Source organism: Acinonyx jubatus, chromosome B3 (assembly GCF_027475565.1).
Source record: "Acinonyx jubatus isolate Ajub_Pintada_27869175 chromosome B3, VMU_Ajub_asm_v1.0, whole genome shotgun sequence".
NCBI classification, from domain to species: domain Eukaryota; kingdom Metazoa; phylum Chordata; class Mammalia; order Carnivora; family Felidae; genus Acinonyx; species Acinonyx jubatus.
In genome coordinates, this window is record NC_069386.1 from 28,928,630 (window position 1) to 28,954,848 (window position 26,219).

Sequence of the window (26,219 nt, forward strand, 5' to 3'; positions counted from 1 at the left end):
TCAAGAAACAAGAAAAATCCCAAATACAAAATCTAACAGCACACCTAAAGGAAATAGAAGCAGAACAGCAAAGGCAGCCTAAACCCAGCAGAAGAGGAGAAATAATAAAGATCAGAGCAGAAATAAACAATATAGAATCTAAAAAAACTGTAGAGCAGATCAACGAAGCCAAGAGTTGGTTTTTTGAAAAAATAAACAAAATTGACAAACCTGTAGCCAGGCTTCTCAAAAGAAAAGGGAGATGACCCAAATAGATAAAATCATGAATGAAAATGGAATTATTACAACCAATCCCTCAGAGATACAAACAATTATCAGGGAATACTATGAAAAATTATATGCCAACAAACTGGACAACCTGGAAGAAATGGACAAATTCCTGAACACCCACACTCTTCCAAAACTCAATCAGGAGGAAATAGAAAGCTTGAACAGACCCATAACCAGCGAAGAAATTGAATCGGTTATCAAAAATCTCCCAACAAATAAGAGTCCAGGACCAGATGGCTTCCCAGGGGAGTTCTACCAGACGTTTAAAGCAGAGATAATACCTATCCTTCTCAAGCTATTCCAAGAAATAGGAAGGGAAGGAACACTTCCAGAGTCATTCTATGAAGCCTGTATTACTTTGATTCCTAAACCAGACAGAGACCCAGTAAAAAAAGAGAACTACAGTCCAATATCCCTGATGAATATGGATGCAAAAATTCTCAATAAGATACTAGCAAATCAAATCCAACGGCATATAAAAAGAATTATTCACCATGATCAAGTGGGATTCATTCCTGGGATGCAGGGCTGGTTCAACATTCACAAATCAATCAACGCGATACATCACATTAACAAAAAAAAGAGAAGAACCATATGATCCTGTCAATCGATGCAGAAAAGGCCTTTGACAAAATCCAGCACCCTTTCTTAATAAAAACCCTTGAGAAAGTCGGGATAGAAGGAACATACTTAAACATCATAAAAGCCATGTATGAAAAGCCCACAGCTAACATCATCCTCAACGGGGAAAAACTGAGAGCTTTTTCCCTGAGATCAGGAACATGACAGGGATGCCCACTCTCACCACTGTTGTTTAACATAGTGCTGGAAGTTCTAGCATCAGCAATCAGACAACAAAAGGAAATCAAAGGCATCAAAATTGGCAAAGATGAAGTCAAGCTTTCGCTTTTTGCAGATGACATGATATTATACATGGAAAATCCGATAGACTCCACCAAAAGTCTGCTAGAACTGATACATGAATTCAGCAAAGTCACAGGATACAAAATCAATGTACAGAAATCAGTTGCATTCTTATACACTAACAATGAAGCAACAGAAAGACAAATAAAGAAACTGATCCCATCCACAATTGCACCAAGAAACATAAAATACCTAGAAATAAATCTAACCAAAGATGTAAAGGATCTGTATGCTGAAAACTATAGAAAGCTTATGAAGGTAATTGAAGAAGATTTAAAGAAATGGAAAGACATTCCCTGCTCATGGATTGGAAGAATAAATATTGTCAAAATGTCAATACTACCCAAAGCTATCTACACATTCAATGCAATCCCAATCAAAATTGCACCAGCATTCTTCTCGAAACTAGAACAAGCAATCCTAAAATTCATATGGAACCACAAAAGGCCCCGAATAGCCAAAGCAATTTTGAAGAAGAAGACCAAAGCAGGAGGCATCACAATCCCAGACTTTAGCCTCTACTACAAAGCTGTCATCATCAAGACAGCATGGTATTGGCACAAAAACAGACACATAGACCAATGGAATAGGATAGAAACCCCAGAACTAGACCCACAAACGTATGGCCAACTCATCTTTGACAAAGCAGGAAAGAACATCCAATGGAAAAAAGACAGTCTCTTTAACAAATGGTGCTGGGAGAACTGGACAGCAACATGCAGAAGGTTGAAACTAGACCACTTTCTCACACCATTCACAAAAATAAACTCAAAATGGATAAAGGACCTGAATGTGAGACAGGAAACTATCAAAACCTTAGAGGAGAAAGCAGGAAAAGACCTCTCTGACCTCAGCCGTAGCAATCTCTTACTCGACACATCCCCAAAGGCAAGGGAATTAAAAGCAAAAGTGAATTACTGGGACCTTATGAAGATAAAAAGCTTCTGCACAGCAAAGGAAACAACCAACAAAACTAAAAGGCAACCAACGGAATGGGAAAAGATATTTGCAAATGACATATCGGACAAAGGGCTAGTATCCAAAATCTATAAAGAGCTCACCAAACTCCACACCCGAAAAGCAAATAACCCAGTGAAGAAATGGGCAGAAAACATGAATAGACACTTCTCTAAAGAAGACATCCGGATGGCCAACAGGCACATGAAAAGATGTTCAGCGTCGCTCCTTATCAGGGAAATACAAATCAAAACCACACTCAGATATCACCTCACGCCAGTCAGAGTGGCCAAAATGAACAAATCAGGAGACTATAGATGCTGGAGAGGATGTGGAGAAACGGGAACCCTCTTGCACTCTTGGTGGGAATGCAAATTGGTGCAGCCGCTCTGGAAAGCAGTGTGGAGGTTCCTCAGAAAATTAAAAATAGACCTACCCTATGACCCAGCAATAGCACTGCTAGGAATTTATCCAAGGGATACAGGAGTACTGATGCATAGGGGCACTTGTACCCCAATGTTCATAGCAGCACTCTCAACAATAGCCAAATTATGGAAAGAGCCGAAATGTCCATCAACTGATGAATGGATAAAGAAATTGTGGTTTATATACACAATGGAATACTATGTGGCAATGAGAAAAAATGAAATATGGCCTTTTGTAGCAATGTGGATGGAACTGGAGAGTGTGATGCTAAGTGAAATAAGCCATACAGAGAAAGACAGATACCATATGGTTTCACTCTTATGTGGATCCTGAGAAACTTAACAGGAACCCATGGGGGAGGGGAAGAAAAAAGAAAAAAAAGAGGTTAGAGTGGGAGAGAGCCAAAGCATAAGAGACTGTTAAAAACTGAGAACAAACTGAGGGTTGATGGGGGGTGGGAGGGAGGAGAGGGTGGGTGATGGGTATTGAGGAGGGCACCTTTTGGGATGAGCACTGGGTGTTGTATGGAAACCAATTTGACAATAAATTTCATATATGAAAAAAAAAAGTATTTTTTAATTAACTGTCTCACACACCTAACACTATTTTTAATTCTAATTTTTTTAAGTTTATTTATTTTGAGAGAGAGACAGAGACAGAGAGAGAGAGACAGCACAAGCAGGGGAGGAGCAGAGAGAGAATCCCAAGCAGGCCATGCGCTGTCAGTATAGAGCCCGATGCAGGGCTTGATCTCACAAATTGTGAGATCATGACCTGAGCTGAAATCAACCAACTGAGCCACCAAGCCACCCTGAATTTTTATATTTTATTTACGTACAGTTGACATGCAATATTATATTAGTTTCAGGTATACAACATAGTGATTTCACAATTCTATACGTTGTGAAATGCTCACCATAAGTGTAGTTATCATCTGTCATCATAAAAAGTTATTACAGTATTATTGACTATATTCTCTATGCTGTACTTTACATCCTCATGACTTATTTATTTTATTTTATAACTAGTAGTTTGTACCCTTTTGTCCCCTTCACCTATTTCACTCATCTCTCCCTCATGTCCCCTCTGGCAACCATCAATTTGTTCTCTGTATTTGTGAGTCTATTTCAGGGGTTTGGTGGGGGAGTTTCTTTTTCAATATCTTGAAGCTCAGAGATGCTTTCTTCAGTCATGCCCAATATAGTAATAAGCCCATCAAAGGTATTTTTCATTTCTACTGCAGTGTTTTTAACGTCTAGTATTTCTTTTTTAGTCTTTCTTAGAATTTCTCTCTGCTTAAATTGTCCTTTCTTCTTGCATGCTGTCAACTTTATCCATTAGAACACTTAGCATATTTATCAAATTGTTTTAAATTTCCAGTGTAACAATTCCAATATCCCTAGCATATCTGAGTCTAACTCCAATGTTCACTCTGTCTCTTCAAACCATATTTTACCTTTTAGTAAGTCCTGTAGTTTTACTTGACAGCTAGACATGATATAGACAGAGTATATGGAACTGTTATAAATAGGCCTTTAGTAATATGGTAATAAGGTATGAGAGAAGGAGAACATTCTCTACTTCCGTGATTATGTCTGTCTTTTATTGTACCAGGGCCTGTTAACTTTAAACTTCACAAGTGCTTCTCAGGCTCTTTTCTTCCCTGAGGTAGGACAGAATGGCTAAAATGGGCTGGAGTTGAGTATTTCCCTTCTCTCTCCCTTCCTTCAGGTGAAAGATTAAAGGGAAGGTATTTTCCTTCCCTCAAGTCAATTAATCTCTGCTAAACCACCAGCATGTTAGGCTCTGATTAAATACTTTTGCCTCAGGGCAGGCATCTTTACATTTCAAAATGGTTCCTTATCCCCTCCCCATGCTGGAAGTAGAAGTGTGGCAAGATTTTTCTCTGGCATTCAATATAAGAACATGGTCAAGCTCTTGGAGGTAAAACTTAACAAAGTGTGGAGATATCCTGTAGTTTTGACTCTAAGCCTTGTCCACACTGAACCTCCAGAGATGCAGGTTTTCTTATCCCAGTACTGGTTTCTACAGAGGTTTCTGCTTATAGGTATCTGGTCTAGTAACCTGTAAGTCTCTACTTGCCTGTCTGTTTCTCCACTTTTAGGGGCTGCAGTTTGCCCTTTTATTTCACTTGCCTTACAGATCCTAAGAAGAGTTGCTAATTTTTCAGTTTGTTCAGATTTTGACTTTTTGTTAGGATGGAGTGAGTGTTGACTTCCAACCTTCCTATGTACAGTACCAAAAACCGTAAGTATAATGGACAACTGTATGCAACTTTACATTAATAAGTTCAACAACTTAGATCAAATGGACAAACTACTTGAAAGACACAGATTACCAAAACTGATGGAAGAAATATGACTTCACTTATGAATATTATCATTTGAATAAGAAAAACCCAATCATCTAGAAATCCCTTCAAAAATAGAAAAGGGACTAGTTCTCAAACTCATTTAATGAGGCCAACATTCTCTTGATACCAAAACCAGACAAAGACATTGTAAGGTAACTACAGATCAATATTCATCATAAGCATAAATGTGACAATCCTTTATAAAGAGTTAGTAAATTAAATCTAACGATATATAGAAAAGATAATAAATACTAAGGAAAGGGTGTTTATTCCAGGAATATAAGCTTGATTAATATTCAAAAATTATTATAGATCCTCAATAGAATATTAGCAAACAAAATTCAACAACACATTAAAAGAGTTATACCCCATGATTGAGATTTACTCCCAAGTTGCACATATGGTTCAATTTTCCCAAATGAATCAACATAATACACTTTGTTAACAAAATGAAAATTAAAAATAGCATCATTTTGATAGATCCAGAAAAAGCATTTGATAAAACTCAACATCCATTTTTGATAAAAATGTTCAACAAAATGGGTATAGGCAGCACATACCTAAATATAATAAAAGCTATATATGACAAAGTCAAAAGTTACAAGCTTTTCTTCTAAGATCAAGAACATGACAAGTGTCTCAGACTTTGAGTCTGGAATTCTCTCTTGTCCAGCAAGAGAGTGGACACAGAATTGAATATGAGAGAGGCTGATATCCGGGAGGAGACAAGAGCCCCAAACAGGGGTTTTGTCTCTATTTTATTGAGTTCTCAAGGTTTTACAAATGCAGTGAATGCGCAGAAGAAAACAATAAGACAGTGACCATTAATTTGTGTAAGAAGCAAAGTGTTTGGGGGGCGAGTGGCATTAGAAGTTGAGATTAAAGCACAATGCTATATTGGTGCCAGATGCCAGATGAACAGTTTCTCTGTGACAATACAGCCAACCAGCTGTTATCTCCGAAGTTTAAGATTGCTGGAGTATGCTGCCTCAAGGCTAACAAAGCACCCTTTTCATTAGCTAACCTTGGGCACTTTCACCCCATAGCAGCTTTCCACCTCTAATTGTTCTCAAATGCTTTCATCCTGTGGAGACAGCTTTTTGCCCTAAGCCTTGTTTTAGTTAGTGACTAACTTTGGGCGCTTTCACCCAGGTGGTGGCTTTCCACCTCTATGCTTTGTTACTTAATGACCGGCCTTGGGCACTTTTGCCCTGTAGTGGCTTCCGGCCCTAAGCCTTGTTAACCCACTGGTGCAAGCATACAGAATTCTTAAACTTATTTCCCACAGACAAGGATGTCTACTCTCACAAATTTTATTAAGCATAGTATTGTAAGTACTAGCCAGAGAAGCTAGGCAAGAAAAAGAAATAAAAGGTATTTATATTGATAAGGAGGAAATAAAATTGTCACTATTTTCAGATGACATACTATATAGTGCTAAAGACTCCACCAAAATACTGTAAGAATAAGTGAATTCAGTAAAGTTGCAGAGTATAAAATCAATATATAGAAATCTGATGTATTTCTATATGCTAATAACTATCAGAAAGGAAAACCTAAAAAATAATCCCATTTATAATTACATAAAAAAAATCCAGTATTAAATTTACCCAAGAAGGTGAAAGACCTGTACACTAAAAACTTCAAGACACTGATGAAAGAAATTGAAGAAAACATTGAATACATGGATAGATATTCTGTGCTCAAGGACTGGAAGAATATTGCTAAAATGTCCATAATATGCAAAGCAATCTACTGATTCAGTGCAATCCATATCAAAATTCCAATGACATTTTTCATGGAACTAGAACAAACAGTTCTCAAATTTGTATGAAACCATAAAAGAAGCAAACAGCCAAAGAAATCCTGAGAAAGAACAAAGCTAGAGGTATCATACTCTGATTTCAAACTACATTACAAAGTAACAGTAATCAAAAAAGTATGGTATTGCAATAAAAACAGACATATATATCAATAGAACAAGAGAACCCAGAAAAGAAAAATGCACATACATGGTCAATAATACACAATAAAGGAGCTAAGAATAAATAACAGAGAAAGGACAGGGTCTTCAGTAAATAGTATTAAGAAGACTGGACAGTCACATGCAAAAGAATGAAACTGGAACACTATCTTACACCATATATAAAAATTAACCCAAAATGGATTATAGACAAGACACCATAAAAGTCCTGGAAGGAAACACAGGTGGTAAGCTCCTTTACATTGGTCTTGGTGAAGATTTTTTTGGATTTGGCACCAAAAAATCAACAAGTGTGAACACATCAAACTAGCAAACTTCTGCACAGCAAAAGAAACCATTAACAAAATGAAAAGGCAACTACTAGGAGGGAGAAAATATTTGCAAATCATACATCTGATAAAAGGGTAATCTCCAAAATATAAATAACTCATACAACTCAAAAACAAACAAAAAATCTGATTAAAAAATGGGCAGAAGATCTGAACACTTTTCAATGATGACATATAGATGGGGAACATACACATGAAAAGATGTATAATGTCACTAATCATCAGAGAAATGCAAATCAAAACCACAATGAGATATCACCTCACACCTGTCAGAATGGCTATCAAAAAGACAAGAAGTAACAACTGTTGGTGAGGATGTGGAACAAAGGGAATGTAATCTGGCGTAGCCACTATGGAAAGCAGTATGGAGGTTCCACAAAAAAAACAAAACAAAACCTAAAAATTAAAGTACTATACGATCCAGTAATTACACTTCTGGTATTTACTCAAAGAAAATGAAAACACCAACTTGAAAAGATATGTGCACCCCATGTTCACTGCAGCATTATTTACAATAGCCAAGATATAGAAACAACCTAAGTGTCTATCAACAGGTGAATGGATAAAGAAAATGTGGGGTGTGTATAAGCGTATATACACAATAGAATATTACTCAGCCGTAAAAATGAATAAAATTTTGCCATTTGCAACAACACAGATGGACTCTGAGGGCATTATGCTAAGTGAAATAAGTCAAAGACAAATACCATATGATCTCATTTTGGTAACAACAACAAAAAGACCAAAAAAAAAAAAAAAAAAACAAAACAAAACCAAAAACCCAAAATCAACCAAGCTCTTCACAAAGAATAGACTGGTGATTGTCACAGGTGGGGGATGAAGGTGGGCAAAATGGTTGAAGAGAGTTAAAAAGTACAAACTTCTGGGGCATGAGGGTGGCTCAGTCAGTTACGCAATTTTGGCTCAGGTCATGATCTCACAGTTCATGGGTTTGAGCCCCACGTCAGGCTCTGTGTTGACAGCTCAGAGCCTGGAGCCTGCTTTGGATTCTGTGTCTCCCTCTCTCTCTGTCCCTCCCCTGCTTGTGCTATCTCTCCCTCTCTCTCTCTCAAAAATAAATAAACATTAAAAAAATTTTTTTAAAAAGTACAAACTTCTTGTTATAAAATAAATGTGATGGGGATGTAGTGTACTATGTATTTGAAAGTTACTACGAGAGCAAATCTTAAAAAGAAAAAAATCAGTAACTATGTATGGTGACAGATGTTAATGATTTATTGTAGTGATCATTTCACAATATATAAAAATATCGAATCATTATGTTGTATGTCAATTATTCCCCAATAATCAATATAGAGTTGTGTAGATTTTGTGGGTGAACTGTATAGTATGTGAATATATCTCAATAAAGCTGTTATAAAAATCAATATAACGTACTTCATTGATAAAATTAAAAGGCCCATTTCAATAGATGCAGAAAAGGCATCTGAAAACATGGAATATCAATTTATGAAAAAAACTCTCAGGAATCTAAGAATAAAAAAAAAAGCTTCCTCAACCTGATAAAGGGCATTTACAAAAAACTATAGCTAACAGAATACCTTAATGGTGAAAAACTAAAGGCTTTCTCCCTAAGATCAGGACCAAAGCTTCTATTCAAATTTTGCTGAAGATAACAGACAATGAAAAGAAATAAATAGTATATAATTAAAAAAACCTGTTTTTATTCTCAGATGTTTATGTACATAAAGAAATTTTATAAATGTACAAAACTATTAGAGCTCATAAGTTGTTTTTTTTTTTTTAAACCAAAGTGCTAACAGAGTATAATGGGAAAAGAAACCTTTTCAGCAATAGTGTTGGAACAACGGGTTACCTGTACGGAAACATAAATTTGGGCCTAGGCATCTGACCATTAGTTTATTTGAGATGAGTCATAGCCTAAATGCAAAAGTAAAACTTAACAAAACTTCTAAAAAATATATAAAAGGCTTTTTTAAACCTTTGTTTAGGCAGAGATCTCTTAGAAACCAAAAACCCAAAATAGACATCATCACAAGTAAAAACCTTTCCTTATCAAAGGCTATCTTCAAGAAAATGTATAGACAATTTCCAGACTACAAGAAAACATTTGCAATGCATATGTGACAAAGAACTTTGTAGTCAAAACATATAAAAAACTCAAAAGTAAGGTAACAACTTTTAAAATAGGCAAAAACCTTAAATGCAGATTTCATAAAGAAAGATACCGAATGGTTAAAAAGCACATAAAGAGATGCTTGATATAATTTGTCACTAAGGAAATGTAAATTAGAATCGCAATGAGATGACACTACACTCTCACTGAAAATAGGCCAAAATTTTAAGAACTAACAACATTAAGTATGTACTAGCAAGATTGTGGAGCAACTGGAACTCCCACAGATTGCTGACAGGAGTGTATAAGAGTACAACCACTATGGAAAATGGTGTGGTATTCCACTTCTAGGTATTTACCCAGCAGAAATGAAAATGCATATATACCCAAAGACCTGGCAGGAGCTTAACTTACAAATGCTAACTGGAAACCCAAAGTCTATCAACAGATGAATAAATAAAAATTATAGGATATGCACACAATGAATATGTGCAACAATAAAAAGAAATAAACTATCTCACATGCAGCAACACTGATATATCTCAAAAACAATACACTTAGTAAAAGAAGTTAGCCACAAAGGAGTTTGATTTCATTTGTATGCCTTTCCAGAACAGGAAAAAGAAATCCATAATGACAGAAAGCAGATCAGTGATTACCAAGTACCAAGGCTGGTGAGAAACTGACTGGAAAGAGGTACAAAGACAATTTTGATGGGTGTGGATTACATGAGTACCTAGATTTGTCAAAGTCAACAAACTCTACATTGGAGAACTCTACATTTCACCTAAATACATCATACCACAATGAAGAAAAAAGTCTATAGATATAGGTAGGTATGCATAAAGAGGATATTTAAGCCAAATTATTAACAACAGAATTATAGGTATTTTTCCTATAATTTTAACATTTTATTTAATAAATTACCATTACTTATATTTAAAAAAAAAAACAAACAAAATGAAAAAACAAGTTAAGCTCTCAAGGAGAGCCTCATCGAAAAGGTGACATTTGAACAAAGACCGAAGGAGATAAGGGAGCTAAGTGTATGGATATATGTGGGGAGAGGAAACCTGAGGTGTAAAGAGCCCTCAGGTTTTGAGAAGTGACATGACTGACTTACATTTTAATAGGCTCACTCTGGCTCGAGTATTTAGAATAGACAAGGAGGCAAAGGCAGAAATAAGGATACTAATCACAGAGCTAGTACAGTAACTCAGGTGAGAGATGATAAAGGATTGGTTCAGGGTAAGCAGTGAAGTTAGAGGTAGTCAAATTTTGAAGATTTGTAGTTGGACTGGATGTGAGATGTGGGAGAAAGAAAGGACAAGGAAGGGTTTTGGCATAAAAGCTGGAATAAAGTATCTATTTACTGTGACAGAGAAGACTATGGGGTCAAAGAGGGGTTCTGGAAACAGCAAGAGCTTGTGTTTGAGTAAAACTGCAGATATAAAATTGGTAGTCATCACCAAGTAGAGGACATTTAGAACCACAGATAGTGGGAGCCTACCAAGGGAATATGTACATAGAGAAAAAAGAGCTTACAAAAATGGGCTGTATAGCATTTCAGTGTCAGGAGGTAAGTTCTTAGCATAAACTAGAAATGAAGGTCAGTAATACCCTCAAGTGCACTGTGAAACTATTTTTAGAAACTTAGTGGGATCTCAAAAAATACAATAAAAAAAGCCTTTTCTATTCTTTGCTTGAATGAATACTCTGAAGTTTTCATTGATTCTGTAAGATGAAATGGACACCTTTGATTACAATCTGAAATTGGAAACTACTGAGTGATAACCATCATTCACTGTTATTCTAGAACTATATTGCTATAATCCCATGGGATCAAGCTTCTCCAACTTTCAAGACATTTGCTGATAAAGGTAAAACAACACATTTAGATTACCTACTCCCAAATAGCAAAAATCATCTACTACTGAAGAACTACATTTGTGTCCTGAATACGACTCATCAGTCATCAGATGATGCTACAAGCATGTAAGGCAATGATGTACTACATAGCTGTCTGATCCTCAGATGGTACTTTGGAGGCTGATGATAAACTACAGGTCTGACAACTCACTTTCCATTTCAAGATATTTCTTGAACTTCTTCTTGTTGTGACAGCAACCAAATTGATTAAACCTAGTCATGGGATTTGACACTATAGCCAGCAGACTTCTATTTGTTGATTGCTATTGATTTTCTTTGATACCTCATTTAAAAATCAATAGTTGGAAAGAAAAATAGGCTTAGTTTACACATACTGAAACATACTACTGTATGCTGGAGGAGGCCCAGGTTTGGCAAGGCTTTGGCATCCAATTATAAGAAGAGCTCTTAACAGGTGAAAGCAAGGGCTTTAGATCGATACGCAGTTTTCTTTCTCAATCAAAGAAAGTGGCTATAAATTAGGCTCATCAGTATTATTTTCAAAGCTTTCTTGAAGCAAACAAGTTTAAACTTTTTGGGAGGGCACAGGGTCTTCCTTAGATATACATTAGCAAGGATATATCACTAAAGTTTTTGTTTTCTTTCCTTTTTAAGGATATTTAAGGTACCTGGAGTTCATCCGGGCTTTTATCTTTTTGGCTTTTTTTTTATTTTTCTGCCTCTCGTCTCCATCTTTCAATGGTTCTGGTAGAGCTGCACTTTCAACCACAATGTCAATAATATACTTCTTTAATGAAAGATGCTCCTGCAAGATAAATAAATGATAATAACATTGATGATGGTTAAAGAATAACATAGCATTGCTACAGACTACAGTGAGTATAAAAAAGTATATAGATAAAAGTAAAGTAATATTTATGAAATTCTGTTTTTCACAATTCCTTTGGAAAACACTGAAGAAATGTTTTACTTAAGATTTTCATGGACTTATCAAACCTTTTCTGTACATCAACTGTTATAAATGCTAAGGATACAAGGACATATCCCTATCCCTCACAACCACACAGCATTGAGAGGTAAAAAAAAAAATGTATATGTAAATGTACATATGTATATATGTGTGTGTGTGTGTGTATGTGTGTGTATACACACACATACACACACAAATCTATAATATCCAGTAGTAAGTGTCGATTAGAAAGATGGGATGCTATAGGAGCCCAAAAGGGAAACAAAAGCAATGTTCACTGGGGGTAAAGGGGAAAGGTTTCAAGAAGGAAGTACCATGTCTGCTATCTCTTGAAGAATGGACTGAATTTGAACATACAGATATTAGATATATGTGTGTTTGTTTGAGCTGAGTGTTGGGAAAGGTGGCAGAAAGGAAAAATTAAAAAAGGCATTTCAGAACACACAAAAAGAGATGAAAGTAGAATGTGGTTACTGGAAACAGCGATGTGGTTTGGCTGGAGCGCACAGATTCTGGCCCCATGTCCCTCCTTATCAATGTTAGATTTTACAGCCCATTACTATAATCATTTCCTTGCATGTACACAGCATGTACATTCCCTTCCCCTCTCTTCTTTACTCATACTTGCATGGCAAAATCCCAATTCTAAATCCAACTCCCACCCTACTCTGTGCCCATACCTGGCCAGATTAATGTGGCTGTAATTATGAACTGTGTTGACTACTCTCACTTTAAATTTATGACATTACAAATGTCATACTCAAATGGCCCCTAGTATTGCCAGGCAATTAGGGAACCTTAAACTATTTTCCCTACACACTCTTTTCTAGAAATTGTTTTAGATCTTCTCCTCAAGTTTCTAACACCTTTAGCCCTGTAGATCACTTCCTCTTTCCTGACACTTTTTCTTCACTAGGCTTCCAGACATTACACTGTCCTCCTAACTTACCAGCTGCACCTTCTAAGTCTTCTTTGTTGGATTCTTTTGCTCTGCATGAGCAAATGTTGGAATATCCCAGAGCTATATACTTCTCTATCCAAACTCATTCATCAAGTGCAGTGACTTGAAATATTATTTATACACAGGCAATTCCCAAATTTTTAGCTCTAGCTCTGACCTCTCCTCTGAACTCCACTCCTATATCAAACTGTCTACTACAAATTTCCACTTAAAGTATTTCCATCATAAGCATTTCCAAAAGAATAGTCCACAACAAAATGCTTATGTTCCCCACATACAGTTACTCTTCCCAGAATGTTTCCCATTTCAAATGCAACTAGAAAAAAATAACCCAGGTCTCAAATCAAACAAAAGCAATAATATAAATAAAGATAATCCTCTTACCATATCTTCTAAGGATACATGGTATAAAGCAAGTCATATGTGAAATCATTATCCATGTTACCATTTTTGAATACTTAATGCATGATCAGCAAAGGGCTAACCTGAACACATTATTTTCTATAATCATCACAATACCATAAAACAGGTGGTAATATGTTTACATTTTACAAGATACTTAATAATGGTTCAGAGAGGTTTGGTATTATGTCCACAGCCACAAAGCTCAAGGTCAAACTAGCTGATTTCACAAGACCACGCTATTCCCCTCCCCCAACACTGCCGATGTAGACTGAGTCTGACATGTTAATTTCTATTTCTGCACCAGGAAAAAAGAATATTCCAAATGACACCTTCTACTTTATGGAAGGTCCAATTATACTATTTTAAGTTATATGTAAATGTCATTTACATATCTAATAGAATCCACTAAAGATCACTATACACAAAGGTAGACACTATATAGAAAATCTTGGACTTTATCTAGAACTATCAAAAATCCTATCTCTTAAAGAACAATACATCTACACACATGAATTATGCATTCACGTTAATGTTAACATTTTCAAAAATCTCAAAACTAAAAACAAATGAGAATATATTTTTATTTGACTTAGTTTTATCTTTTTAAAAAAACTTTTTTTAAAATTTATTTTGAGAGAAAGAGAGAGAGAGAGACAGAGCACACCAGTGGGGGAGGGGCAGAAAGAGAGACTCCTAAGCGGGCTCCACACTGCCAGCGCAGAGCCTGACGTGAGGTTCTATCCCACAAACCGCGAGATCATGACCTGAGCTAAAGTCAAGAGCCAGATGCTTAATCAACTTACAGTTGATTAAGGTGCCCAAAAGTAAGTTCTATCCTAATACAAAATCAGTATGTGTCAATTATAGAATATATAAATAAAAATTAAGAAATAAAAAATCTCATAAAATACTAACACCTAAAAATAATTATATGAATATATCCTATATTCTTTGTGTGTTTTTATATGTGGGATATGCCATTTATAATATTTTATAAATTTTTTAAGTTTAAAATTTCAAATACATTCTATTAAATAATATTCTACAACATAATCTAGTGGCTATCAGTTATTCCATTTCATGAATATACCTAATTTTACTACTTTATTGTTAGATATCTAGATAACTTTTATTATCAATATTATAAATGCCAGTGCAACAAATATTCCTACAGTTAAGATTTTAAACACATAATCTATTTTCCCTTTGATCAAATCATAAAAATGAAATTCCTATATCACAGAATACACATATTTTTAAGGATTTTTATAAGTATTCCCAAATTGAACAACCAAACTGGGAATTAATTTACATGCCCACAAGTGATTTGCCACTACCTAGTGTTTCTATTTTGTTTGTAAATCTATCAATTTGTTGGCTGAAACACTGGTGTTAGTATGTTAGACCATTTATATTTTGTCCTCTGTGACTTAAAATGTGTGTTTTGTCCAGCTTTCTATAAACAGATTTCAAGTTTTTATACGTTTCCGTCTAGTGATTTGCATTATATTTTAGCTTCTATAAGAAACAAATCAATTTTGGGTGATAAAAGAAACACACTGTGGGACGTGACAGAGGATAATTAATAGTCATTTTTCCATTAAAACTATGGAGACTTTATACAGGAAGGTACTGAGATGGCTTCTGAAGATAGAAGGTGTATGTAAAGGTTTTTCAACACTAAGGAGTGGCTGATGAAATTATGGCATATTTCCATGAGGAAATATTAGTCATTAAAATCCTTATAAACAGAAAATTGGAAGTAGATGAAGGCAGTGGCAGCAAAATTTTAGATTCTCTCTAGGGGTATCTGGGGGGCTCAATCAGTTAAAAGTCCAATTTTGGCTGAGGTCATGATCTCACAGTTGGTGAGTTTGAGCCACACACTGGGTTCTGTACTGGCAGCTCAGAGCCTGGAGCTTGCTTCAGATTCTGTGTCTCCCTCTGTCTCTGCCCCTGCTCCCTCATGCTCTGTCTACCTCTCTCAAAAATAAACAGTAAAAAAATTAGCTTCTCTCTAAATTATCATATAAAACAGAAAAAGCGATTATATATCAACAGCAAAACCCACAGAAAATATTTACAACAAAACAAGGTGACAATGTATCCCCCTAAACCCCACACCAAGTAGGTAAGGTCAAATTACCAACACATCAGCAGAGTTTCAGTGTCTTTGAAGGAGAAATCAAGGGAAACAAAAAGTGAATAATGAACTTCACATCAGAATTCTAGAAAAGGAACCATGTTCCATTGGAGAATTCAATAGGCCAATTTGAGAAGAGCATCTAAAATGGAGAGAAGTTTGCCCACTCCGAAGGCAGTGAAAGAAACAGCTGCATTAAGGACTTAATACTTTGGGGAAGGCTAGTCCCAATGAACTCTCAAAACTGAGCCATGGGAAAACTGCTGCAAAAGGAATTTAAACGTGCCAACTAGAGATAATAAAGATAAAGGGGGAAAAAGTGTAGACAAAAGAAGAGCAAGGAAAGAGAATAAAGAAATTTCAGAAATCAAGTCACTCTAGTTTATACAAAAATAACAGAAAAGGAGCTCCAGGAAATTTGAATACCTATGCCAAATCACAACTGAATCTAAAAGTCTTATAAAACCAATTCCACCCTAAAAGTATCAAGGCCAATAGCCAAAATTATTTTTAAAAAATAGCTAAAATTAAGCAACAATACAAACAATGAAAATACACCAAACAACATGCACGGGCTAAATCCAAATTTTACTCTCCATTTCAAAACAAGCTAAAACAAAATTTTCAAGGGGTATAAGGCATGAGAAAACAACACAACTCACCATCTTAATAATTCAGAATTTAGGTCATGAGATTCAAAGAAGATTGAAAATGAGGGGCGCCTGGGTTGCGCAGTCGGTTAAGCGTCCGACTTCAGCCGGGTCACGATCTCGCGGTCCGTGAGTTCGAGCCCCGCGTCAGGCTCTGGGCTGATGGCTCGGAGCCTGGAGCCTGTTTCCGATTCTGTGTCTCCCTCTCTCTCTGCCCCTCCCCCGTTCATGCTCTGTCTCTCTCTGTCCCAAAAATAAATAAAAAACGTTGAAAAAAAATTAAAAAAAAAAAAAAAGAAAATGAAAAACTAACACTTAAGAAATGTTAATAGAATAGAAGACACAGAAGAAAGAACAAACAACAAATAATGCCGTAGACAAATAAAAGATGAAAGGAGAAAAATGTTTATATCCAAAGATATAAAGAAAAAGGAGTTGAGAGTAAGTGGAAATATGAAAGATGGGCAAAGATGTAAATAAAGGCTGTTAAAAAAGAAAACCAAAGCAAGGGAAGAGATCAAATAATAAAAACTATAATTCAAGAAAACTCTCCTGAAGAGAATATAATTAAATACTAAAAGGGTACACCGCATGCCCAAAAATACTGACCCAGAGCAGCTAAAGCCAAGATATATCCTATTACAACTTTTGGACTTAGAAGAAAAAGGAAAAATTACTTGAACATATAGGGGAAAAAACAAGTGAGTTACAAGGGAAAAATGAGATTACCAGCAGCCTTCTTGACAGCAACATTTTATGGCAGGAGAAAATGAAGCAATATATTTAGTATTTTCAAAGAAAGAAATATGAGCTAAAGATTTTATATCTAGTAAAACCAACTTTCAGGAATTAAGTCACAGATAAATGTTATCAACATTAAAAAAACTCAGAGAATATTATATTCATAAGATCCTCCTGTGGAATCAACTAAAGAACAAGCCCCTGAGGATCCCAAGGAAAGATGGAAGAGTAGGAGGATCTTAGGCTCACCTCCTCACATAGGTACACCTAAATAACAAACACATGTGCATAAATAACCCAGAAACCACCCAGAAGACTGGCAGCTCTCCAAACCTAATGCAGAGAAGAGGGTAGGAAGGGTGGAGACATGGTCAAGAGCCACATGGCCCTCACTGCAATATAGCACAGAAGTGGCAGTTTGAAACACACCTGGGGTTTATGAAAGTGAGGTTTGTTGACTAGTCTCAGAGCATGTGCTAGAGGGGCAGGCATCTTAGGAAGACTTCTTCAAGAACAAAAGAGCTGGTGGTGCCATTTCCCTCCCCTCCCCTCACCAAGATACAGGGACACATGGGAAACAGCACAGCCCAAACACTCTCCACATAGCTTGCTAACAGCATGCGCTGCCTCCATGTTCTCCTATGGACCCACACCCTCCAACACACCCTTGACAAGAGTCCAACCAAAGTAGCACCACAGGTGTGACAGTGTGTAAGTGGCCCTGAAAGAGGTCAGCATCGTACCAAAGTGACTCTGACCCTGGGGAGAGGGGCAGAAAAACACACAAACCAGTAAGGTGGCAGCCCCAGCACTGGGTTGGAGCAGACATCTGGTCTGACTGCAGGCCCTACCCACCAACCGAAGCTTCCCAGGAGACAATACAGGGCAAGTGCCCTGCAGTGTGGTGCTATGGTGGCTCCAACAAATGCATGGTTTAAGCCAACTCAAGCTTAGGCAGACCCACACTGGCCTACTAACAACTCAGAGACGAAACGCTGACCACAAAAAACAGAGACTTTGCAGGCTACTATGCTTAAGGCAAACCCAGCTCAGACACAATAGTAAAGCACATGCAATGCACACAGGAGATACCCATGAAGCGCCAGATTCAGGTGAACAGGGGACATTGCAATACAGGGCACTATAGCACCTCTTCATCATAAGTAAGATCAGGAGCTGTAGCTGACTTTCCTAAAACACACAAAGAAACACAGAGAATCAAACAAAATAAGGAGACAGAGGAATACATTTCAAATGAAAGAACAGGACAAATCAGAGTAAGAAGACTAAATGAATGGACAGAAGTAATATGCCTGATAGAAATTTAAAGTAATAATCATAAAGACACTCACCAGACTTGAAAAAAAAAAGAGTGAGGATCTCAGTAACACCCTCAACAAAGATATAGAAAACATAAAAAGAAACCAGTCAGAGATGGAAAACTTAGTAGTTAAAATTAAAAATACACTAGAGCTAATAAATAGTAGACTAAAAGAATGGATGAAAAACCTGGATGACAGAGTAATGGAAAGCAATCAAGCTGAACAGGAGAAAGAAAAAGACAAATAAAAATTGAGAATAATAAAAGGAACTCAGGACACCATCAAGCACAAAAACATCTGCATTACAGGGGTCCCAGAAAGGGAAGAGACTAGGGAACAGAAAATTTATTTGGAGAAATAATAGCTGGAAACTTTCTGAATCTGGGGAAGGAAACAGAAATCCAGATCCAGGGGGCACAGAGATCCCACAACAAAATCAATCCAAGGAGGTCCAAACAAAAACAGAGAGTATTTCAAATGGCAAAATGTAGTGATAAAGAGATTATTTAAATTATTTTTTAATATGAAATTTATTGTCAAATTGGTTTCCATACAACACCTAGTGCGTATCCCAACAGGTGCCTTCCTCAATGCCCATCACCCACTTTCCCTCCCTCCCACTCCCCATCAACCCTCAGTTTATTCTCAGTTTTTAAGAGTCTCTTACAGTTGGCCTCCTTCCCTCTCTGTAACTTTTTTCCCCCTTCCCTCCCCCATGGTCTTCTGTTAAGTTTCTCAGGATCCACATAAGAGTGAAAACATATGGTATCTGTCTTTCTCTGCCTGACTGATTTCACTTAGCATAACACTCTGCAGTTCCATCCATGTTGCTACAAAAGGCCATATTTCATTCTTTCTCATTGCTAAGTAGTATTCCATTGTATATATAAACCACAACCTCTTTATCCATTCATCAGTTGATGGGCATTTAGGTTCTTTCCATAATTTGGCTATTGTTGAAAGTGCTGCTATAAATACTGGGCTACAAGTACCCTATGAATCAGCACCCCTGTATCCCTTGGGTAAATTCCTAGCAGTGCTATTGCTGGGTCAATAAAGAGAATTTTAAAAGCAGCAAAAGAAAACAGTTACATACAAGGGAAACCCCATAATGCTATCAGCGAATATTTCAGCAGAAACTTTGCAGGCCAGAGGGAGTGGCATGATATATGCAAAGTGCTGAAAGAAAAAACCTGCAACCAAGAATACTCTATGCAGGGGCGCCTGGGTGGCTCAGTCGGTTAAGTGGCCAACTTCAGCTCAGGTCATGATCTTGCGGTCCATGAGTTCGAGCCCCGCGTCAGGCTCTGTGCTGACAGCTCAGAGCCTGGAGCCTGTTTCAGATTCTGTGTCTCCCTCTCTCTGACCCTCCCCCGTTCATGCTCTGTCTCAAAAATAAATAAACGTTAAAAATTAAAAAAAAAAAAAATACTCTGCAGCAAGAAGAGGCAAAGAGTTTCCCAAACAGAAGTTAAAGAAATTCATCACCATTAAGCCAGCCTACAAGAAATGTTAAAGGACATTCTTTGATGGAAAGGAAAGACCATAAGCAGGAATAAGAAAAGTAGGTAGCACAAAAGCAGTAAAATTAAGTACATCTATAAAAATCAGTCAAGGGATTCACAAAATAAAAAGATATAAAGTATGACACCATACATTTAAAAAGTGGTGGGGAGAGAAGTAAAAATTAAGTGATTTGAGAATGGGTTCAAACTTCATAGATGGCTATATGCATAATATATTATACATAAACCTAATGGTAACCACAAATCAAAAACTGTTAATAGATATACAAAAAATAAAGAGAAAGAAATCCAAATACATTACTAAAGAAAGCAGAGCACTGTGAGAGAAGAGAGCAAAAGAAAGGAACAGAGAAAAACTGCAAAGACAACCATAAAGCTAGTAAAAAAAATGCTAATAAAAGTACATACCTATCAATAATTACTGTGAATGTAAATGGAAATACCAGTTCAATCAAAATACATAGGGGGACGGAATGAATAAAAAGTAAGACCAATCCATATGCTGCCTGTAAGAGACTCATTTCAGACCTGAAGACACAAGAAGATTTAAAGTGAAAGTATGGAAAAGTGTTCATCATGCAAATGGCGTGAAAAGAAAGCCAGGGTAGCAAAACTTTTCCGGGACAAAATAAACTTTAAAACAAAGACTGTAAGAAGAGACAAAGAAGGATGCTATATGATCATAAAGGAAGCATCCAACGAGAATATATGACAATTGTAAATATTTATGCACCCAAAAGGAAAGCACTCAAATACATAAAGCTACTATTAACAAACATGAAGACAGTAATCAGTAGTAATTCAGTAATAGTAGGAGGCTTTAAAACACCACTTACATCAATGAACAGTTCATCCAAACAGAAAATCGACAAGAAAACTGGGTTTGAATGACACACTGGACCAGATGGATCTAATAGATATATTCAGAACATTCCATCCTAAAACAGAACACAATTTCTTTTCCGGTATACATGGAATATTCTTAATAGATCATATAAGGCCAAAAAACAAGTGTTAACAAATTCAAAAAAAGGAAGTCCTATCATCCATCTTTTCTCACCACAATGCTATGAAACTAGAAATTAACCAGAAGAAAAGTTCTAGAAAGAACATAAATACATGGAGGTTAAATAACATGCTATTAAGCAATGAATGGGTCAATCAAGAAAGCAAGAAGGAAATCAATAAAACATGGATACAAATGAAAATAAAAACACGACAGTTGAAAATCATAGGGATGCAGCAAAAGTGGCACTAAGAGGAAGTTTATACTAATACAGGCCTACTCAAGAAGCAAGAAAAATCTCAAATAAACAACTGAACTTTATATCTAAAGGAGCTAAAAATAAAGTAAGTAAGTAAGTAAGTAAGAAAAAAAACCCAAAACCAGTAGAAGGAAGGAAATGATAAAAGATGAGAACATAAATAAATAAAATAGAAACTAAAAAAACCACAGAACAGATCGATGAAACCAGGAGATTGTTTTTTGAAAAAAAGAAAAAGAAAAAAAAATGATAAACTTCTACCCAGACTCATCAAAATAGAGGACTCAAATAAACAAAATCAAGAATTAAAGAGAGAAATAACAATCAACACCACAGAAATACAATTATAAGAGAGTAATATGAAAAAGTATATGCAAACTAACTAGGCAACAATGAAGAAATGGGTAAATTCCTGGAAATATATAACCTACCAAAACTCAATCAGGAAGAAATAGAAACTTTGAAAAGACTGATCACCAGCAATGAAAGTGAATTACTAATAAAAAACTCCCAACAAACAAAAGTTTAGGACCAGATGGCTTGACAGATGAATTCTATCAAACATTCAAAGAGACTTAATATCTATTCTTCTCAAACTATTTAAACAATAGAAGAGTAACATTTCAGTTTCATTTTATGAGGCCAGCATTATCACCATATCAAAACCAGATGGCAACACTAAAAACAAAGAGAATGACAGGCCAGTATCTCTAATGATCATACATGCAAATATTCTCAACAAAATATAAGCAAACCGAATCCACCAATACATTAAAAAAAATTATTCACCATGATCAAGTGGGATTTATTCCTGGGATACAAGGGTATTTCAATATTCACAAATCTATCAATATGATACATCAAATCAACAAGAGAAAGGATAAAAATCACAAGATCATTTCAACAGATGCAGAAAAAGTATTTGATAAAGTGTAATATCCAGTCACAAGAACTGTCAACATAAGAGATTTACAAGATACATACTTCAACACAATAAAGGTCATCTATGAAAAACTCACAGCTAACATCATACTTGATGGTAAAAACTAAGTGCTTTTCCCCTTAGATCAGGAACAAGACAAGGATGTCCACTATTACCAGTTTTACTCAACATAGTCCTAGAAATCTTAGCCACAGCAATTAGACAAGGAAAAGAAATAAAAGGCATCCAAACTGGTACAGAATTAAGCAAAACATTCACTACTTGCAGGTGACATGGTATTCTATAGAAAACCCTAAAGACACCATCAAAAAACTCCTAGAAATAATAAATGAATTGATTAAGGTCACAGGACACCAAATCAATACACAGAAATCAGTTGCATTTCTATACACTAAAAATACAGTAGAAGAAAGAGAAATTATGAAAACAATTCCATTTATAACTGCACCATAAATAACAAAATATCTAGGAATAAACTTTACCAAGGAGGTAAAAGACCTGTATCCTGAAAACTATAAACATTGATGGAAGAAATTGAAGACGATGCAAACAAAGGGAAAAACATTCCATGCTAATGGATTGGGAGAAAAAATATTGTTGAAATGGCCATCCAAACCAAAGCAATTTACAGACTTAATGTAATCCCTATCAAAGTATCAACAACATTTTTCACAGTACTAGAATGAATAATCCTAAAATGTGTATGGGATCACAAAAGGCCCCAAATAGCCAAAGAAACTTGAAAGAGAACAAAACTGGAGGTTTCATAACCCCAGATTTCAAGATAAACTACCAAGCCGTAGAAATTAAAACCGCATAGTATGGCACAAAAATAGACACACAGATCAATGGGTAAGAATAGAGACCCCAAAAATAACCCCAAAACTATATGGGCAATTATTTTCCACAAAAGAGGCAAGAATATGCAATGGGAAAAAGACAGTCTCCTCAACAAATGGTGCTGGGAAAAGAGTACAGCTATATGCAAAAGAACAAAACCAGACCACTTACTTCCACTATAAACAAAAATAAACTCAAAATGGATTAAAGAACTAAATGTGAGACCTGAAACCATGATAATCCTAGAAGAGAACATACACAGCAATTTCTTTGACATTGTCTGTAGCAACATTTTTCTAGATATGTCTCCCCATACAAGGGCAACACAAGCAAAAATAAACTACCAGGACTTTATCAAAATAAAAAGCTTTTGCACAGCAAGGGAAACAATCAACAAAATTAAAGGCAACCTTACAGAATGGGCCATATCCGATAAAAGGTTAGTATCCAAAACAGATTAGGAACTTACACAAGTCAACACCCCAAAAACAAATCCAATTAAAACTTGGCAGAAGACATTAACAAACATTTCTTCAAAGATGACATACAAATGTCCAACAGGTACATGAAAAGATGCTCAACATCATGCATCATCAGGGGAATGCAAATCAAAACCACAGTGGGATACCAACTCACACCTGTCAGAATAGCTAAAATAAAAAATACAAGATATAAGTATTGGAGAGGATACAGAGGAAAAGGAATGCTCATGTACTATTGGTGGGAATGCAAACTGGTGCAGACATTGTGGATAACAGTATGGAAGGTCCTCGAAAAATTAAAAATAAATTACCTTTGATCCAGTAAGTGTACTACTTTATGTATTAACCCAAAGAATATAAAAACACTAATTCAAAAAGATATATGCACCCCTATGTTTACTGTAGCATTATTTACAATATCCAAATTATGGAAGCAACCCAAGTGCCTATCAACAGTTGAAATGATAGAGATGATGTGGTGTGTGCGTGTGTGTAATATTACCCATATGAAAAATGAAATCTTGCCATTTGAAACAACATGGCTAGATCTACAAGGTATAATGCCAAGCAAAATAAGGCAGTCAGAGAAAGGAAAATATCTTATAATGTCACTCATATGTGGAATTTAAGAACCAAAACAAATGAACAAAGGAATAAAGAGACAAACAACCAGACTCTTAAATACAGAGAACTGGTGGTTATCAGAGGGGAGTGGGTGGGGCGATGGGTGAAACAAGTGAAGGGGCTTGAAAGTACACTTAACATAAGGAGCACTGAGTACTGTATCGACTGCTAAATCAGTATATTGTATACCTGAAAATAATATAACACTGGATGCTAATTATAATGGAATTAATTTTAAATAAGATTAAAAGAAAAAAGTTCAAAAATTTAACAAAATAAAAACTTAAGAGGTAATAAAAAAAACAAGCCTTAGAAAATGAAAGTGACTAGAAAGACATAGACATAAGGACTAGTATTAACAATTACAAATTTACAGAACTAAGACTAAACTGGTAGTTAAAGGCTAAAGAAAATAGTATATCATGGCTGTGCCTCAGATTTTTCACAGTATTACTATTGAAAAAGGAGGAAAGAATGGGGAAAACTTATGAACAAAATTTTAAACTGTTCTCAGCAATTACATTGGTAGTAGGAGTAGTGGTAATGTCATTCTAAACCAGTTTGTGTGTAATGTGGGATGAAGTAAAGGAGATTATGGATATTATAATTGTATCATTCTCTGTGTCTTCGATTCTCTGAATTTTTGGTATGGAAGAAAGAGATACAGTTAAAATACAGAAGAGGTTAAATAAAATGCCTATAGTCCTAAATTTAAATTTTAAGAATTCATGAGCCCATCATATTTAAAGAAAAAATAAAACATATGCACACACACATAAGTATATATGAGTGCAAATACAGAGTTCATATACAGATCACATACATTTTATTTATTTCCTAATTCTGTTCACAATGACCTACTCAATAGTAATTAGCAACCCTAATATACCATTTCTTTTTTTTTTTAATCAGGGGAAAGCATGAACACAGTCCCCCACTACCACAAATTATGCAGTCGAGTTTCCCACATTTGGGGAAATCGCAGAGGTCAGCACATCCCGAGTGCAATGGATAAGCCTCGCCCTGGGAAAACCACCTTCCTGATCATGGTATGTCCCTTGCCAGGTTAAGTATGCTAATATACCATTTCTTAAAAGTAACAAGGACTTCCAGTGACATAACTGATCATAAGGGTAAAAAAATTGCCATACAAAGTAGCAGGATAACTATCAAATTCAACTAGGCTCATGTCAAAAGAATTTGATAGCAAACTTTTTAAGAGACTCCTACTGATCAAAATATGGCATAATTTGAGCTTCAAAAAAGAAAATTTGCAATGACTGAAACCCATCAAAAGTATTTAAATCCATGAGTTTTCAATAATACACATTTAAGGGATGCCTGGGTAGCTTAGTCAGTTAACCATCTGACTTCAGCTCAGGTCATAATCTCTCAGTTCGTGGGTTCAAGCCCTGCATTGGGGTCTATGCTGACAGCTTGGAGCCTGGATATTGTTTTGGGTTCTGTGTCTCCCTCTCTCTCTGTCCCTCCCCGCTCATGCTCTGCCTCTTTCTCTCTCAAAAATAAATAAAACATTAAAAATTTAAAAATAAAACATTAAAAAAAACTAGTTGGATGTCTTTGCAGGATATTAGAGAACAAATTCATTATTTTTAAAAGTGGCAAAAAAAAATTTATCCTGCCATTCAGTAACCAAATAGTAGATGAGGGAAAGCATCTCTTTATAAATATACACAAATAGTAAATGAAAATGAAATATAAAATTGGAATATACCCCTATCCATTAATTCATGGGTATAGGTATCCATTAATTAATAGCTAATACATCAATATAAGAAAAAGAAAGACAATCAAGACATTATGTTCATCTTGGTGAAAGAACTGAACACCAACTATAGATTTCCCAATTATAGAACTCGATACAAATTACGGATTTCGGTTGAACCTTACTCTGATCAAGCCTCTAGGTTCACCTGACATGGGCATGTAATAGAGGACACAGGGAAAACTTCCACTGGACACTGTAAAGTAATAGAGCCTTAGAAAGTCACATTATTCCTTAGTGAATTTCCTAGTCCTATAAGTCCCTCTTATAGCTAGAAATAGCCTGACTGAATTCTAATCAATAGAATAT

The 26,219-nt window shown here is 35.8% G+C and overlaps 1 protein-coding gene and 1 non-coding gene across 6 annotated transcripts in view; both read right to left on the minus strand.

Annotated features, from left to right (window-relative positions):
* SCAPER (S-phase cyclin A associated protein in the ER) overlaps positions 1–26,219 on the minus strand; it is a 505,210-nt gene that overhangs the window by 278,312 nt on the left and 200,679 nt on the right. For all 5 annotated transcript variants that reach the window (XM_053223692.1, XM_053223691.1, XM_053223689.1 and 2 more), the window contains one exon: positions 11,921–12,057. In XM_053223692.1, coding sequence (XP_053079667.1) covers positions 11,921–12,057 — 137 coding nt within the window. The remainder of the gene's footprint in view (positions 1–11,920; positions 12,058–26,219) is intronic.
* LOC113602153 (U1 spliceosomal RNA) lies at positions 25,034–25,198 on the minus strand. The gene has a single exon (XR_003423514.1). It is a non-coding gene; the product is annotated as a U1 spliceosomal RNA (small nuclear RNA).